The following is a 17,805-nucleotide window of genomic DNA, read 5'->3' as shown; positions in this document are numbered from 1 at the left end:
AGGAGGAAGAGGTGTGGGAGGGAAGTGCACTGATATGTGAACATCTAGAAGTAAAACCAATCAGACAAAATGCACAACCTGAAAATACACAGAGGAAGGAAATGAATGATTTAATAAGTATTTATAACATCTACACCATCTACAGCACTAGAACCACCTGTTTTGAAACCACAAACTATCCTCATTAAATCATTAAGAATGATTCTGAAACCCATACAGCATGAGTGATTAAACATATATATATATATATGTATATATATATACATATATATATATAAAAAATGAAAATTTAAAAAATGAAACCGGTGTCTATTATGCCTGTATGTTTCTCCTCATGGCAACTCCCTGTCAGCCTGTTTCCGGTAGCGTTTTGTAGAGAGCAGGCCCGGTCTGACTCCATGCCTGGGGTCCCGAGGGAGGTGGGAGGAGTTTGAAGGTGGCAGTTACAAAATATGAATGCAGGGACGACGAGGAAGAGGAAGAAGAGGAAGGGGGGTGGGGGTGTTCAGCTATCCCCTACTCATGCACCATGGCCTCAAACTCTGAAAAAGAAAAGTAAAAATGAAAAAGTGCACAAATTACGAGACAAACTCTACTGACCTACAACTTAAAGCTTAAGGCTGGCACTGCTCATATATTTCCTACTAACAAGGATTGTCTGTGTAACCGTAGCCTGATATATCTTATTGCCCCGTGCCACAGAGCTCCATTATAGACCCATTTCACAGCAGACATTCAGACCTCTCAATATATGATAACATCAACGATGGCTGCTTTTTATTAAGCGTCCCGTGAGCTGTGTCACTGAGTGAGCTTGCACGGGCTCACCTGAATGGAACGCAGCCATCATTTCGGCTATTACTTACACATGTGCTTTTCCTGCTTTAAAAAAGTCAAAAGTCCAAATGTCTGCAATGAAAGGGGTCTATTGTCCAAAACTGATTAAAAAAAAAACAGCTTTGATGAGCCACGTTGTTTCACTGGGGGACGTGTTCCTTGATTACCATGAAAACACACACACACACACTGTACTTTACTTTAAGTCAGTCCTACGTACAACGTCATGCTGCTGTGAATACACACTAGAGTGCCAACTGTGTATTAATTGGCATCTAAAAGTAGTCGCAAACAGATGCAGTTTTTACTCCTTTTCGAGGAACGTTTGCTAAAACAGTGCCTGGCTGTTTTAACAAATGCTTTATATACTATATATATTTGACTTATTTTCAAAGATTTACATATTCAGTATGAAGAAATGGCCTTGTAGCTGAAAAGTTGGTGCGTATGAAGAGATGCACTAATTTATTGTTGGTCTTTTTTTTCAGAGTTTTCTGACGGCATGAAAACTACAGAATAATGTCAGTTTTAACATTAAAACTAGAAATATGGACCCGAAAACTTAAATTCTGGTATTGTTTTCACCTCGTGAGTCCTTGTGTGTGTGTGTGTGTGTGTGTGTGTGTGTCGTCATGGCAAAATGTGGTCCTGGAGACACCACCTGTAGCGGTGCAGAGGCTGTATTGAGTGCTTCGGCAGGTTTTTATATGTCCGTTCATAGGTCTGTCTGTCTGTGGATCCAATTTTCTCACCGCGACGGCGTCGCAACCGTGCAAGGTGCAGTCACGAAACTTTACAGGTGTGTAGCTGGGATCAAAATGTGAAGGCCGAGTTGGAAGATGCGTGCGGTCCCGCCCGCGAGTGCTGAGTTCCCATGTAAGGATGTGGTAATAACGGCTGAGTACACATGGGTTGGAACGTCAACATGTTGACAGGTGTCGCGGCTGGTGTGTTGTGATCGTACTTTTTTGTAAAACCAAAGAATTTTTTTGCACATTGATTTCCAGTTGCGATAATTCCCATAAACGGATGATCCAGGTGTCACTTTTGAGCAACGTAAAATGAATCCCAGCTTCCACTGTTGAAATTGCATTGTTTTAACGTAGCTTAACTCTCCAGAATGCACAGTGACTGCCGTTAGATGCTGTTTTGCCACAGACGTAGAAACAACATCTTTGCAACAGGAAGTAACTGAGATTATAGAAACGTTGGCATAGTGTTTTGAAAGTTTACACACACAGCACCTTAAGTTACAGGACGGATTTCTCACCCAGTCTGGAGGTGTAGAGCTACAGTAATCCACCTTCAGCCTACATGCCTTTTTTTTTATAATAAAATTTATTATACACAATATATTTCCTTTCTCTCACCGTCAATGCCGATCTTGCCGTCTCCATCTTTGTCCGCTGCTTTGAGGAATGCTTTTGTCTCGGCGTCAGTCAGATCTCTGCCCTCCTTGGAAAAGCCCTTCAGTACATACCTGAGAAAAGCACAGGGTGTTGCAGAAAATCATCACCTTAGGACAGTGTTGAATCCATACATGACAATGTATGGGATATAGATTTATAGTATGAGGTCTATTGGACTGGCCCAGCACTTCTTTTTGTGTGTTTGTGGGTCCGTGTGAGTCCCTCACTTGAGCTCCTCCTCCTCTATGAATCCGCTACCGTCCACATCCAGAACCTGGAAGACCTTCTTGACGTTTTCGGCCGACATGGCCCTCATTCCCACCATTTCAAAGAACTTTTTGGGATCGAATGTTTCTGCTTCAAAAGGCAAAACGAGAAGAACATCAAAAAAGTACCGACTGAACCACGAGACAGCTCTACCTTCCATCTTTACTTTAGCCAGTTTGAAATATTTTGTGAATTAAAATTGTATGATCAGCCCAAGGGGTTATACTGAATTTTATCATAGGCAGCTGTGGATCACATTAGTACTGCACATACAGAGCAGGATAGAGTTGTTTTTCACAGTAACAGAGTTTACGTGGATTGAAAAGATAGAAATATTTGTGGCTTGACTTTGACTGTCAGTATCCATAGCTAACCCCTGGCACTTTGTAGGTTTGTTTCCGCCGACAACCCCGTGTCGACTCCGCGGCGGTTACAGACCTGCGAAGGCGTCAAGAGCTTTCTTGATCTCCTCGGCTTTCAACAGATCTGTCATCGGCATTTTGTCAGCTGGAGAGAGAGGGAGCGAGAGCGAGAGAGACAGCGGGGGACAGAGAGGACACCAAAGGTACAAAGTGAGAAAAAAGAATGAACGACATCTCAAAGAGTTGAGTGCAGACTGCAGCAGGGATGGGAGCACAGGAGTGGGGGATTTGGTACAAAAGCTTTTAAATGTTGAGATAAAGTATTTGGGTGTGAGAACATGTTGATTGTTGGGAAATGAGCTAAAGCTCTGGTCTAGAGATACATATACGAAGAGGATTTTCGCCCTGATGGACCCGGTGGAATTACATTCGGGCATTCAAAAGATGAGCGCAACTTGGCACAACAGGGGATGCGATCGAAGGCCGTAGTTTAGAATTTAAGATGTGGGCATAAATACAGTCTGGTAAACGCTAGGGGGGCCGACACCTGCAATACATGTCCCTCGATTGTACACACAATCACGTTATCTACAGACATTGAACCCTTAATCTTTCCAGTGGAAATATTCAGCGGTCACATTGGAAGACTGGGCTATTTTTGTAGTATGAATGTAAAGCTGGATGTGGCTTAAAAAAAAAAAAAAAAAAGGATTGCAATGGATCTACAAAGTCATGTTTCCCCGAAGGTGAAAAAGTTGTGAATCGGTCCCCTTAGGTGCAGTACACGGCAGCAGCCTGTGGAGGTCGGTAGGCGCCTGAACCGAGCCGAAGGCTGTCACGCTCCCTGGTCGTCTGTTCAGAGCGCTGACAGGGGGCGTCGAGTTGTCAAGGCAGATGTTTGAGGAATGTGTTGGTGTGTGTAAGAGAACAGAGCTCCTTTGTGAGTGTTATCTTTGTGAGAGGTGTTTACGTCTGAGCGCGCGCGTGTGTGTGTGTGTGTGTTATGCCACACACTGCCTTGGTGAGTTTATGAGACTTGCAGAGGCCCAGTGGAGTAGGGCCAATAGTCCCCCTGCAGGTTGCACTGTCCTGACCCCAATGAAATACCCTCCCTGACGAAATGACAAAGTGACTTATTAAAAAAAAAAAAAACCACTTCTCAACTTTCTCTCCCCCTGTTGTTTTGGCGGCGAAAGCCGATTAGCAAGCATCTGTTCTTGGTTTTTGAAATGTATTAAAATATGCAAACTTCTTTCCGTCTATGAGATAATATCTTTCAAATAGAAAGCCTTTGATGTCAAAAACTTAAAATAGCTTCGGTCTTAATCCTTTGGTTTGCTCAGGACAGAGAGCTTGTTTGGGGTACCCCAATTTAATCTTCTATTTAATAACAACACTGGCAGGCGGCTCCGATATCCTGCCAGTTAACGTAGTAGTAAAAACATCTCAGTCATCTCTGGCATTCACATGGATGTCAGCACACCTTCAGCCGAACGTAAAGCTCACGAGTTCACGAGTTCATGACATCACGACTCGCGGGGGGTAGCTGTGGTTAGAGAAGATGTCCTGTAACCAAAAGGAGGTTGGAGGTTCTGTCGCCTTTTCCAGCAACCGAGCGCCAAGTTTTGGCCTGTCAGTGTTCTATGGACAAACACCAGAAGTTGCATTTGAAACATCAGTTTCCTCAGCAAAGTTCAGTTCAGCTCTGCACTCCCAGTCAACTTTTTAAAGTCTATTACTTTGAAGAGTAGCTCAACATTTTTGAGAACAGAAAAAGCCTTAACGCCCTGCAGCACAAAAGATGAAGACTGGAATTCTGTGAACGCACAAGTCAGCAGTGAGTCATGGCACAGCAAGTGTATAATTTATAAAGTATATTTTATTAAAACAGGTAATCGTCAAAATAGTAACAACAATGAAGAACGTCTAGAATATGCATTACTATTAACTACCGTACTTAAAGTTGTGGCTACCGTGCCATGGCAGCGTTTATAAACACCTGTTCATGGTGAAACAAGAGGCAGGTAAAAGTACCCAGCAGCCGCTCCTAACGGGACGTTTTATTTAATACGGGCTACTGCAGAGGGCAAACCATAAAAAGAGGAGACAACAAATTGCAGCGAGCAGGGAATGTGAGAAAAGCAAGATCAACAGCAAACCACACGAACTAAACGTAAAAGAAACAGTGAACTGTGAATTTTAACATAAAGGAGAATAACCCCAAAGCAGACTTGTTTTTTTTAATGAAACCGAGAAACAATTATGAAGTAACAGCAGAAGATGTTTACACATTCATTTTGCTGTAATTACATGGGTTGTTGTTGCCGACCTTCGTTTCTGCATTTCTTTAAGATTAGATTCATTGGGAATGAACGATGTCTGAATCAAATAACTGAGAATGGGGACATTAAGGTTTTCACCGATGCATTTTTGTGATATTCATGTTGATATACGCCTCGATATTTTCCCTGATTACATCATTTTATCCACGTCGTGCTTTTTTTTTTTATAATCCTGGTTGAATGTATATCCATGGTGCCTGCGGTAGATTTTTCTGAGTCAGCTTAGTGTCTGGCAGAGCATCGAAATAAAAGTTTTCTCCAAAAGCACTCCTGCAGCGGCAAAACATTTTTATCACTGTGCGCCGCTCTGGCTTAATGATTTGTCCACCTAGCAGAGGTATTTCATTCAAGTGAAGCATATCTGCCTGTCACCGATAACCCCGGAAATCACTGTATTTCATTTTTCCCTTCACGGTGGCCTAGAGCTCATGCCTGTCACTGACAAAGGCACCTGAGAGACCTCAGTTCCCTTGTGTGTGTGTGTGTGTGTGTGTGTGTGTGTGTGTGTGTGTGTGTGTGTGTGTGTTTTTTCTTCAAACAGCTATTCTCTGCCACGACATTTGATATTTCTCCTCCGTCTCACCTGAGCGAAGGGGGATGGATGAATGCACCTGAGAGGAGAGAAAGGGCGCAAGAGGAAAAGCGACGGAGGGACAAGAGAGGAGGGTTGGAGATGGAGGTGGGACGAGCAAGTTGGGAGGGAGGACGCAGTAAGACTTCTATAGCTGCTTCAAAACACACACAGACTTACCCCATATACCCCCGCTCACCCACCACATCCCCAACTCTCAGCATTTTCTCGATTTTGAGAAAGTTGAGGGGGGGTTGTCAAGACATGACACGCACGCACCGTTGGCCCCGGACTGTGATGGCTTTTCCTGCAGCGCTAACGAATCACACACACACACAGGCCTATTAATAATATACCACTTCATCAATCTGACCTTATCTCCACCCAGGCCCTCTCTCGTCGCCTGTGTGACCCTCTTCTTCTTTTGTTTTTACGCTTATCTGCTTTGATTTATTCTGTAACCTTCATTTTATGGAGCCCGTGTCTTCCCACTGCAACAGCTGCCAGTTTAAAGAAAATGTTTGAAGATGGGCGGTTTAAGATGAAGGGGAACCATTAAAATTACTGTTGTACTGTTGTTGTTGCAGCCTTGTTCCAGTACCTTTCCAACTTATTACCGAATACAGAGGCTAAAAATATCTAATTCCTTTTTATTTCATTTGCTTATTTTTGTTTTCACATCAAAAATAATGTTGTATTGTAAATTAAAATACATGACATATATAAATGGACAGATTCACATAAAACAAAGACATGTACACCTACATATATAAAAGATACACATACGAAAGGCCTGTGCATAAGAGGTGGGAAGCTAAATGCTTGTACAAAATCCTCCCCTCTACAAACCCAGTCACTCTAAAAAATAATTACATTAGTTATAAATAATTAAAGATAGAGAGGCAAACGAAAAAGAAGATGTGGGGGGTGACAATTACTTCTCATTCTAGCCATAAGTTTTGTGATAGAAAAGTAAAAATTGATGGTTGTGGTGTTTCAGTAAAAAAAAAACAAAAAACAAAATAACAACACCCAGCACCGAACAGCAGACGGACAAAGTTAGCAACTAGCTGGTGAACATAGTGGAGCATTTAGCAGCTGAAGAGTCGGATATTTCTCCGAGATCAGTCGATGGAGATCGAAACGGAGCTAAAAGGAGAATAAAAATTGGACTTCGGAGTACAAATGTGACTCCAAATGGAAAATGATGTCGCTGTGTGTTGCTGGATGTGTAAACAGACCACAGCTTGCTAAGACACTTGCCATAACAACTATACAGGAGAGACTGTCCTCCCATAAAAATAAAACAAAATGACCCAACAGGTTGTTTGTGCAAGCAGCTTGTCACAAGCCGTAGTTACGTTTTACTCTTAAGCGACATCCAGGGGTGAATTTGCCAAATCATCTGTATCGTACATCCTGCCACCGACAGGGGCACTAATTCCTGACACGCTCCTATGGGTCCTATCAGAGGGTACGGACAAATGACCTATGTGCTTGTTGTGAGACTGTTACCTCCTCAGGACCCCCCCCCCCCCCCCAACAGGGTGGTCAAAAAAAAAACTGATGCGGTTTAAAGAACCATCCCGTCCTTAAACACACACACCAAAATCCCAACACGCACATCAGACTTAAAGTGAGCATCCACGTCTGCCTTTCTTTAAAAAAAAAGTCAGATTTCTTTCGCACAAATGTGCTGCACTTGTCTTGGGACCACTTAGGACAACAGGAGAGCGAGGCACATTCAGGCCAGGCCGGGGTTCCTGCTTCCTCTGAAAAAGTTGTATTTACCCATCACTCTCTCCCTCTTTTACCCCAAACCACCTCTCCCCGTCACTTCCTTTCTCTCAGTATCGCTCCTTTCATCTCACCCCTTCACGATTCCTCCTTCATGTGTCCTCCCCCTCCACTTTCCGCTCTCCGAACCTATCAACAGATTAGCTCCTTTTTTCCTCTCCGTCCATATCTTCTCATGCCTCCTCCTTTATCACCTGTTACTCTCTATCCTGCAGGGACCCTGACAGCTTGTGTGTCTCTGTCTGACTCTCCCTCTCTCTTTCTTTCTTCTGCCTTTCAACCACTTATCTTTTGTTAAGTCATGTCGTGAATCATCTTGCTCCCAGTTAGTCGAGGCTAAAAGACGAATCAGTTTACGATAGGTGCACGTATGAAAGACTGAAAGAAAGAAAGAGCCACTTGAGCTGTTACAAGACTGCAGCCAGTTAATGAAAGGGGAATGATGTCTTTTTTTTTTTACCCCTGACTTTTTTGAGCTCTGGATGTTATTTAAAACCTTCGAGTTATACTGCCTGTTTCTGCCTCTTATGTCTTTAACCTTAAGATTCTAAGACTTCAGTTACTGTAATTCCACATCCAATGTTCGTCTGGATCGCACTTAGCTGCAAATTTTGTGGGAGCTTGAAATCCTGGGACACATGTAGCGCACGGCTTGTTATCAGTGTTTTCCTACTGACATGCCAACTGCAAACATTTGATACGCCGGTTTCAGACAACCGTTCGGCAATTAAAAAAAAATCTTTAAACACCTGCTAAGGTCTCCCACTGGAAGTAGAAAAATGAGCTCACTGCCGTCAAGAATGGCTCCCCTCGGACTGTCAGAACAACTCAGAAGTCCCTGACACCTCTAAGGTAAAGTCGAGCTTAAGTTGAGAATTCTGAAACTATATTTGTTAAGGTAAGGGCGAGAACGTTGTCATGGATCAAAGCAATCAACGTTGACTGTTGATGGGAGGCGCGATGTGAACCATGTCAAAATCAGACCATTTGTCCACTGTCACCGGCATGAGACCGTCTGCCCTTGCTCCTTGGAGAGAAGAGTCTTTATTCTTACCACCACGTGAGGGTGCTCACAAACACAACGTAATCCAAGCTCATTCGAAGCATCTGAAGCGCTGAAAACATCCTTCGTCACTTCCTTCTTAACCAAAGTTCTGGTTACTTGACCCTGAGGCCAAACCTGCTTTTTTCACTTGCCTGCCCATAGTTAACCATGTCACGCGCTGGATTTACTGTGAGGCTCTGCCGCGTAATCCTTTTCTTAGTGGAAGAGAACAAGATAGAGGGAAAGGATAACATGTAAACTGCATTTCAGAGACAGTTAAACTGTCGTATAGGTCTGGAACTGTCTTGTTCAACTGCACCCAGCGTAAATGAAGCAAAATAAAATGCTCGTCTACGCCTCTTCGTGTCCCGGGCCGATACTCTGATCTCACAGTGTGCTGTCCTGAGACTGTCTCAGCTCTCCCCTCTCCGTCGAGAGGAGAGAGCCCCATCAGCACTTTCCAGCGCTGTCGAAGGACGAGGGAGGGAGGCGGCGAGGGGGGTGAGGGCAACGCGCTGGAATGATTTGTAATGGGAAGAGTGGGTCACGAGAGAAATAGATAGAGAGATGCGGAAATACGTATGGACGGGCTCCCGTAAATGAAATGCCGCACCGTATGAGGAGCGGGCAAGCCAAGAGTTTGTCAATGACAAGACTGGAGACAGGCAGAGACCATTAACGGGGATAAAATAATGAGGGAGTGACAATGTTATTAACATTAGAGGAAGCAGAATAAACAAAACGTGGACTCTGGGGGACGGAGAGAGTGTGAGAAAATGTAGTGTTGCCTATTCTTATTTTATCTTTTAATGCAGTTGTGAACAGCTATAAAAACTGAAATTAAAAACCAAATTAACCATAAACCACCGTAATGAAAATCAAGAGACAGAGCAGAGGCAAATAAATAGATGGATGCGTATGGTGCAGGCGATGAATAAACATATGTCGGATATACCGAGTGCTCCGTCGATCAAATGGAAATTAGAGAGAAAGTGAGCAGGAGAGCGACGGACAAAGGAAGAGAGCGAGAGGAATTAAATGTGTTTTTAGTGGCCGACTTGCTATTCAGCAAAATGTGGAGCATTTAGAGACTATTTTTTTCAGTAACGAGCAGTGTATGTGGAATTCATCGATCACGTTACAGTTACCAATCCCAGCAATGCTCCATTACTTCCACAGTTTTCGGGGTCAGCATCTTCACTGTCTTACTTAAGAGTTCGATGGAGGGTTGATATCAGTTTCGTCTGTGTGTGTTCAGTGGACAGACCGGTCCACGACGCGTCTGCTTGGTGCAGGGGCCGGAGGTGTGGGGGGGCAGTCAGGAGAAATTCGACTCTCGGCAACTCCAAAGTGTGTGCTGGCGCGCTAACGCTGGCCACCGGTAAGCCCGCGTTCAGGAATCGCCCGGTTCTGTTCAGGGTCGGAATCAGTAAAGTAATCCACCATCCTTTTCCATAAACTGATATGTAATGAGTAATTGATTGCAAATATTCGAGTAACGTCTCCCCGATGCCGTTCAGAAATGGACGTTAAGGAGTCCGCGGTCCTCGGTTTGGTTACGCGTTCGGTGGCTTGACGACAACACCACTCGCAGTCTCGTGAGTTCAGTTCAGGCCAATATAGACAGCAGAGTGGGAGACGGAAGCCCCTCTGTTTGCCAAATGTGCATGACTGCACCGCGGGCACTGGTTAAGGTGGTACGTTCGGAGCTGATTTTACGGCTGGTGCGCGTGGGAGTGTAAAAGGAATGCACCAAGTTGTTGGGAGTTTGGCCTGTTATGCAGCCAACCTGCTAAGTAATGAGACACCCGATCGTCCACATTTGCCCGGCGGATCCCAGTAAGTCACGCTGATTGTTAAGTGTGCAGGGTGGCTGTGGGTGACTAGCATGCATCTACGATGAGAAAATCAGAACTTAGTGGATTTAAACTTAACCCTGATCCTTAGTCGAATGAGCTTGAGTTCATTTACAGTTACAGCCTCCATCCTAAACAATAACTAAGTTTAAGTGACATTTTTGGCTACGATATGTTAAAAAAAATAAAATGAATCCCTAGAGGGGCACCCGAACTATCTGTAGCGCTTTTTATTACTCAGGTTATTAGTGTTTATAGACAAAAGTATATTGATTTCACAAATGCTAAAGGGCCTGCAAACTCAAGCGTTTTTTCAATTGAATAGACTTCTGCTCAGGTTAAAGTTGGGCAGAACTATGCCTGGTATTATGTGAGGTCACCAAAGTCGCTGCACCAATCAGAGGGACACACAAAGATGCCAGTCAAGCAGAGTCTGGACATGTGATTTCAACTGAGAACACCTGTGTAGGAGTCCCACGGGCCTGTGGGTAACGGTCATACACGCCTTCAGCTGCGAGGAAAAACGCTTCTGTCGGAGGTTTTTATTTCAACTTATCGACATTATGGGCAAATTCTAAGGTAGACAAAACGTAGAGGCTGAACACATCGTCATAGTTTTCTCATCCCAGGCCACCGGATGAACGTCGAACTCCTCTGAAAACATGTTCTTTGTGAACTTCTAAAAATGACGTGATTAGTAAATAACACACGGGAATAACATCTATAATAACAGGATTATTATGAATGTGTGTGTGTGTGTGTGTGTCTGTAATCTATAACAGTGTAACAACGTATGTTAATCCTGCCAACCATGGTGTTTTATCCGTTTCTATCCTTTTAAAACACAAATGTTCAAAAAGCTGTTATTGTAGCTCGTTTCTAGTCATTTAGCCATTTCAGTGTGGGGGGTGTAATATTTCTCGAGCGGTGGAAATCAGATTTTTTTTTTTTAACACCAGTTTTTACTGAGCGACAGTATATTTCTCCATAAAGTGTCAGTATTTCGACTCGTCCTCTGCTCAGGTTCCCCTCTGCCTCTCTCTACTTCCCTTATGGTGTCTCTACGGCAACCAGCTCTCACCATGGTAAACTTTCTTTCAGTCACACTTCCTCCGTTTTTGTGCGCGTGGATGTGTGTGTGTGTGTGTGTGTGTGTGTGTGTTGCTACCTGTTTGTCTGTCAACTTAACGGCTTATTATATTTCATCAGTGGAATTCTGTCACAGTGTACTTTTTTTCTTTCAAAGTTTTGTTCCAAAGCTGGCGAGCAATAAACTATATACAGTTACAGTGCATTCAAATGCGCACACACATCCTCAGCGTTTCAAAGGATCCTTCTCTGGCCGCATGAAAACCGATTTGGAGTCAATATGTGCTGCACTCACACACACTCTTCCATGCACCATCACACGCTATTGTACTCTTTGTTTTTTCCCTCCGTCTTTTTCTTACACAAATAATCACTGACACGCTATTTCTTTACATAAAAAATACAGGTAAATCTTCCGCACCTCGGCCATTTTTCCCCACACATTCTTACATTCTCTCTTTCCACCTCTCTTTTTCTTGTTATTTTGTATGTCTCATACGAGCCCACCGATAATTGGATCGTACCACAGTCAACACCTCTATCCCGGTGGAGACAGTAAGTCGGCTCTCAGGCCAGAATCACAGTGAACATAACCCCGGTGGAAAAACGACCCTCAGCACATCTTGTTTGATTTCACCGAAGCACGTGTGACTGCTGTAATCGCTTTTCACTTTCAGCTTTGTCCGTCTGTCTGTGTAGTCTCCCGATGCAGTGATTCGGGAGTTACGCAGGTACGAGGCAAACGAAAGGCAGCCAGGCGGTATGGAGCCTTAAAGTGGCTGTGGACTTTTTTTTCGTCTTTATGTTGAAATTGCAACTATGAGAGAGTGGGACAGTGTGTGTGATATACTGACATATAGAATGAAGACAGTCACAAAGACAGATCGGCCGGTTCATGATTCATTAGAAATTCTAGCCCCGGTCAGTAACCTACTTGTACATGTACATCTTGAGCTTAAACTGAAGAAACAATTTAAGATTAGACAATAAATCTCTCTCTCTCACACACGCACACATACACACACAGCTCCAACAAAGCAACAACTTTGCTGACACCTAGTGTTATATGATTTAATCACCTCATTTTCAATGTTGGAACTGCGTCCCTGCACCTTATATCCATGATTTCTCCTCTGGGTTCATATCAGCCATCATCTGAATTTACCTATGAATATCAACTACAAAAGAAGGGTGACATGCTTGTGTAAGGGTGTGTGTGTGTGTGTGTGTGTGCGTTCCTGTGTAAAGCTATTGATTGGGAGAATGGGCACCTTCTTCGAGAGAGAGATAAGGAATTAGAGACATAAAAGGAGGAATGTCGACACACACGGCAAGAAAAGAGTTGACGTTGACTAAACAGGCGTAGGAGAAAGAATATCTCCTGAACACGGCTTCCAAACACGCCTTTCCCGATCACAAGCTTGATAGCTGCCTCTGTTAACATGACTCCAAGTGAATGCATTATCGTACATTTATTGTACAATAATGCAGCTTTTCCGCTCTCCCTTAGTGTCACACCCTAAACTGTGCGTTGAAGTCAGCAAAGAACTACCAGAGCGTAACGTAGCCGCGCTGAACTCAGGAAGGCTGGACCAACTGGCTAGACAAGAAAAAACACTAAGAGTCCTGCACCAAAGTTTTAATGATTTTCAGATTTTGTCATTTGGACAAATGATTTCATGCAAGCATTTATCCGTTTTAGTAAAACTAAATCAAAAGAGAATTCAACTATCCGTTTAATTTATGGACGGGGGTTGCTTTTAGTGACTGATCCGCGGAGCCTTTAGGTCCCCTCATTTCCCGGGAGCATTTCAGCATCTTTCAGCTCACTGTTTTTTGTTTTTCCCCCAAGCTGCAAGTTTACTGTTTCCATGCAATCTCACTGCTCTCATCCTTTCCACTTCTAGATGCAGAAGGCGGCTGTTTTCAGGAAAAAAAAAAAAAAAAAAAAAGCCCTGAAAAAGCAGACACACACGGTTAGAGACTAGCTGGTGAACATAGTGGACGAAAATTCTGCAGATAATGAGCCTGATATTTCCCTTAGGAGTCCCTGGAAACCAAAACAGAACTAAAACGAAAATCACTATCAGACTAAGAATTGTTAGATTGCCTAAAACACAATTCCAAATAAATGTTAATGTTGCTCCGTGTCTGTTGGATTTGTAAGTAGGCGGCTATTCGCCATAACAAATTTATAAGGCAAAAGTATATCAATGTTGCGTTTATGCCTTGTGGCCAAAAATATCAGTTAATGCGTTTTCAAACCGACTCCAATATTGCAGTTGAGGTCTGCTCCTTGTGGCTCTTGACTGCAGGTGCTCAATGTGACTGAGCGACATTGGAGATGAAAAGAGTGAGTGAGAAATTGTGTGTCTGCCTTTTGTGCCATCTCTCTCGTGTGCCGGAGGTCTCAGAAGATGACCCAGATCGAGCGTCTCTCTTCAATACTTCATTCACAGATGACCTCGCCGAGCAGAAAGAGAAGATGGACATCTTGAGTGCTTAAAGCGCCGCAACGGCAAAGAACTCAGGACTCAAAGTCCCGCACACTGAGAGTAAGGCTGGAGGGGCGGTTACCTGCACAGGACTCGAAACAAGTAAAGGAATTAGAGCCACTAAAGAATCTCTCAAGTTTTAATCCGGTGCATCGCTGGGGAGTACGGAGGGAGAAAGCCACTGCTAACTAGGGACCAAATTTAAGAGACCTTCAACAGACTTTCTATCAAAAAAAGTAATGGGTCTGGTACCTAATGAATAATTCATCGATAATTTATCAGTGGCATCTATTGTACTTTGCTTTTACGGACAACCCAAATCACTTGTGCCCAAGTCTAATCCAAGTAATTGTGTTGTCAGTGAAATTAAAGCCTGTAGTCTGTCACAGGAAATGTGCGCCCAGTGGAAATTTCGGAGAAAATTTAATACTCTAATCACAATGTTGTCACGGTGAGATTGTATTCCAGTCCATCACTGGGGAGTTGTGGGTGATAAAGCCACACACGTAATAGTCCGTTTATTTGGTCCAAATCACAGTGAAATTGACACTTTAAGATATCTGTGATAGAATAATTTATAAAAAAAAAAAGACTAGGTCAAAACCTAGTATGTAGCTGAACTGCTGTGTATCTGTTGGCTTGTCTCCTACTCTCTTTGCTCACATATCCAGTACAGTATTTTAATACAGCCGAATCCCCAATAAAGCTGTTCTCATTTGCATGTTCCTATGTTTCTTTTTTCAGACAACGGAACAAGTATGAAACAGCGACAGAAACGTGGCCCATGGAGACGACATGTTAACCAGCAGTCACACTTCAGCTATATTTCCCTTTAAAATCATCACTCAGGGAGAAAGTCAGAAGCTCATTCACGTCTGCGTCAGCTGCCGTGCGGTCGATTGAATGAGAAGCATAGAGAGGTGAGCCTGCGGAGGGAAAGCCTGACGTCGCGCTCGCAGGGCAATACTGGCAACTCTCTCTTACGGAAAGTTGCCAAGGTTTGTCCAAACAGTGGCTTGATAGGTACTTTTGTGAAAAAAAAACCTGCTAAAAGGTCGTGAAAAGTCGGTAAATCTAGTGACAAATGCGCTAAATTGGCAACACTGTCTGTGAACGATCCCCTGATGAAGCCGTAGAAACCGTTTGGGCCAATTCATTTTGAAAGAGCAACGGCCAATGGGGAAAACTCCAACACCCAGCCCCCTGGCCAATGGTGTAACTTTATCCGTCAGTCACAGTCATTCGTGTTTATGGGGCCGGCCTGTTGCTGTCCAGCCAAAAAGATAATCTGGGCTATCACATGCTAACTAGCTTACATATCGTACAGAGTTCCTTTGCCTATTGCCCCGTGAAAAACTCAACAATCATTGCTGATTGCGTCTGTTGTACCCTTTTTTTTTGCCAAGGTGAGGATGGCTGTATCAACTACCGTTAAATATGGTCAATAATAATAAAAATATGAAAAAAAGCCTTTGGAAAACTTCCATTTGGGTGAAAAGATTCTCCCAAAGTTAAAACACCTTAATATTTGTTTAAGTTTCTGGTGTCAGTGGCAGCTCTCATCTCAAGTGAACACGGCATAAAATCCCACTTGCGTCCTCCTTTAAGCCAGGAAACCGTAACTGTGCAGCACCACACGCCGTGTCGGCCAGTCGGTGTCAACGTAAATGTAGCGGACGAAGTCTGGCGCAGACAACGTGCTTCCAGTGTAAGTACTGAAGAACACTGTGCTCCAGCTCCTGTATTATCAGTCTCTCCTTTCTTTCTGACCTTTCTGCCAATGCGGAGTCATGTAACACCTGCTCACGGGAGGTGTAAACATTAAGTAGACTATTCCTTTTTACAAAATTATAGCGTAACTCCTCCACTACACTTTTAAACTAATGGTGGGTTTGAGCTTACACGTAGCTTCAGAACACTGAAGAACGTGAACCAACAGTCTGCGCGAGCAGCTGGTCAACCGAGCTTGACAGGGTGTCTCCATTCACAGATCTCATTCAGCTGCGGCTCTGAAGACGGAGGGCCCAGTCCGTCTCTTTAAATCCGAGTTTCAATGTTTAGTTTTGTCTCCAAAAATCATTGCTATAAAGTGTTTGATTTCGCTTTCTCGAACTGAGAGGCCTGCGCACATAATTTGTCACTGACCGTATCTGATTTAAAAAAAGGAGCTATAAGGAACTACCGTATGATGTTTACTTAACGTCTGTCCTGCTGCTGTTGCTTCCGTTTATTAATCACGGCTAAGCACACCTAAGTAGTTTTAAAATTTTGATCAGTTGACAGCCTTCGCCAGTGATATGTGTTTTGAACACTTGAGGTGGAGTGAGGTTGTGCTGCTTTTCTCGTTTGTGTGATGTAAATTAACAGTCCTCCGTTTGTGCGATGCAGCGTGGGAGGCCGGGAGAGGCCGCCACTAGTCAACAGCCGTCTCGCTTGTTCGCAGTTTTTTTTTAAAATTTTTTTTACACTAATCGGTCAAATTGAACGTGGGAGGGGTTTATTGATGTTCTACGCTGGTGCATGTGGCGCCGCCGGTGCGCCCAGACTCTTCGAGGAGACTGCTCGGGAAGTGTGACCGTTAAAAACTGTGAACTTGTGAATAAAACAGAGGCTCTGTAAAAAATAAACAGTGAAAGGCCACTTCTTGAGAAATGCTTAGGGGGTCCCGAGGCACGATGTGACCCAAAGGTTTGGTGGTTTGTTTGTTTTTTTAATCTGCTTTTTAAATCTCTCTTTTACGGTAGGTGATATTTGTACCGTCGCCCCCCGCGTTGAGGTCGAAAATGCAAACACACCACATGAAACTAAATACAGTAACTCATCCGTTATTTTCTAACCTAAAATAACGGCCGCCGGTAAAGTGGCTTGGTGATTGTTCGGTGGAATCCCAAAAAGCAGTCGCCCGCACTCAGCAACGAGAAAAAACAGAGACGTGCTCTTGCAGAAAAGACCTGTACAACACAAACACCCGAATGCATCGGCAGCACAGAGAAGCATGAGTACTGGTGACAGGAGGGCGGGTTTCAGCATCTTCTTCTTAAATACCTCTGGGACACTCACACACACACACACACACACACACACACCCTGTCTTAAACCAACAGGGTACTAACAACAATGTAAACGACAAACTCATCTTTTCTTTTTTCTTTTTTTTTTGTTTTAACGAATCCACATTGAAAAGGAGATGTTCGGGCCTTTGCTGGCACTTTTGACACAAATTTGACTTTTGACCTTAGCAACAGTTGATAGTGCCTAAAGGCGCCTGCGTGATAGTTGCACGGGTCGTGTTCATCAAAACAGGCGGACATCTAAAGGGTCAGTTCATCCAAAATCTCCCACAACCCTGAAATCTGTTCTCAGCGGGGGTCTGTGACTTACCCCGAGTCACCCGGACACTGTTTTCTCTCAATGAAAGTTGCTCTCAGGTTTCACAAATGTCATTTTTCGGTGTCTTGCGCATCACGAACGAAATTTCCAGAAAAGATGAGGCATGATAGGCACATAATATAGACACGTCTTTTGTGATTTGGATGAATAATCACTCGCTGCCTCTGTCTGTTCCTACTCATCCTCAGCCCGAACTGTCCACTATAGGTTGAGCCACTTCCTGCGGTTGCGCTAGGATTCGCACCTGCGAACCTGTCTCACAGGCGCCACATCCAATCCTCCTCCCCCGCCCTCGCCGTAACTTCGGCACATCTGCACGGCCACATGAACGCACCGTCCCCCCCC

General features: G+C 43.9%; 1 protein-coding gene across 1 annotated transcript; it reads right to left on the bottom strand.

Moving 5' to 3' along the window:
• Positions 1–516: 516 nt before the first annotated feature.
• pvalb7 (parvalbumin 7) lies at positions 517–17,604 on the bottom strand. The gene is made up of 5 exons (XM_040146466.1): positions 17,452–17,604; positions 2,952–3,020; positions 2,474–2,603; positions 2,208–2,317; positions 517–542 (listed from the first exon to the last, which is right to left on the bottom strand). Exons 2-5 carry the CDS (start codon positions 3,010–3,012, stop codon positions 517–519), a joined length of 327 nt encoding a protein of 108 aa, XP_040002400.1. The 5' UTR covers positions 3,013–3,020; positions 17,452–17,604.
• Positions 17,605–17,805: the final 201 nt, after the last annotated feature.

The sequence above is a fragment of the Xiphias gladius genome, chromosome 15, assembly GCF_016859285.1.
Source record: "Xiphias gladius isolate SHS-SW01 ecotype Sanya breed wild chromosome 15, ASM1685928v1, whole genome shotgun sequence".
Classification (NCBI taxonomy): Eukaryota; Metazoa; Chordata; class Actinopteri; order Istiophoriformes; family Xiphiidae; genus Xiphias; species Xiphias gladius.
This window is presented reverse-complemented; position numbering and strand designations above follow the sequence as displayed.

What these genes read in the sequence shown, in the direction of transcription:
- pvalb7 (XM_040146466.1), bottom strand. Translation starts at nt 3,012, where the DNA reads ATGCCGATGACAGATCTGTTGAAAGCCGAGGAGATCAAGAAAGCTCTT. An exon ending in AGCTCTTGACGCCTTCGCAG is followed by an intron (nt 2,604 to 2,951) that starts GTCTGTAACCGC and finishes TGCCTTTTGAAG; the next exon opens with CAGAAACATTCGATCCCAAA. An exon ending in ATAGAGGAGGAGGAGCTCAA is followed by an intron (nt 2,318 to 2,473) that starts GTGAGGGACTCA and finishes TGCTTTTCTCAG; the next exon opens with GTATGTACTGAAGGGCTTTT.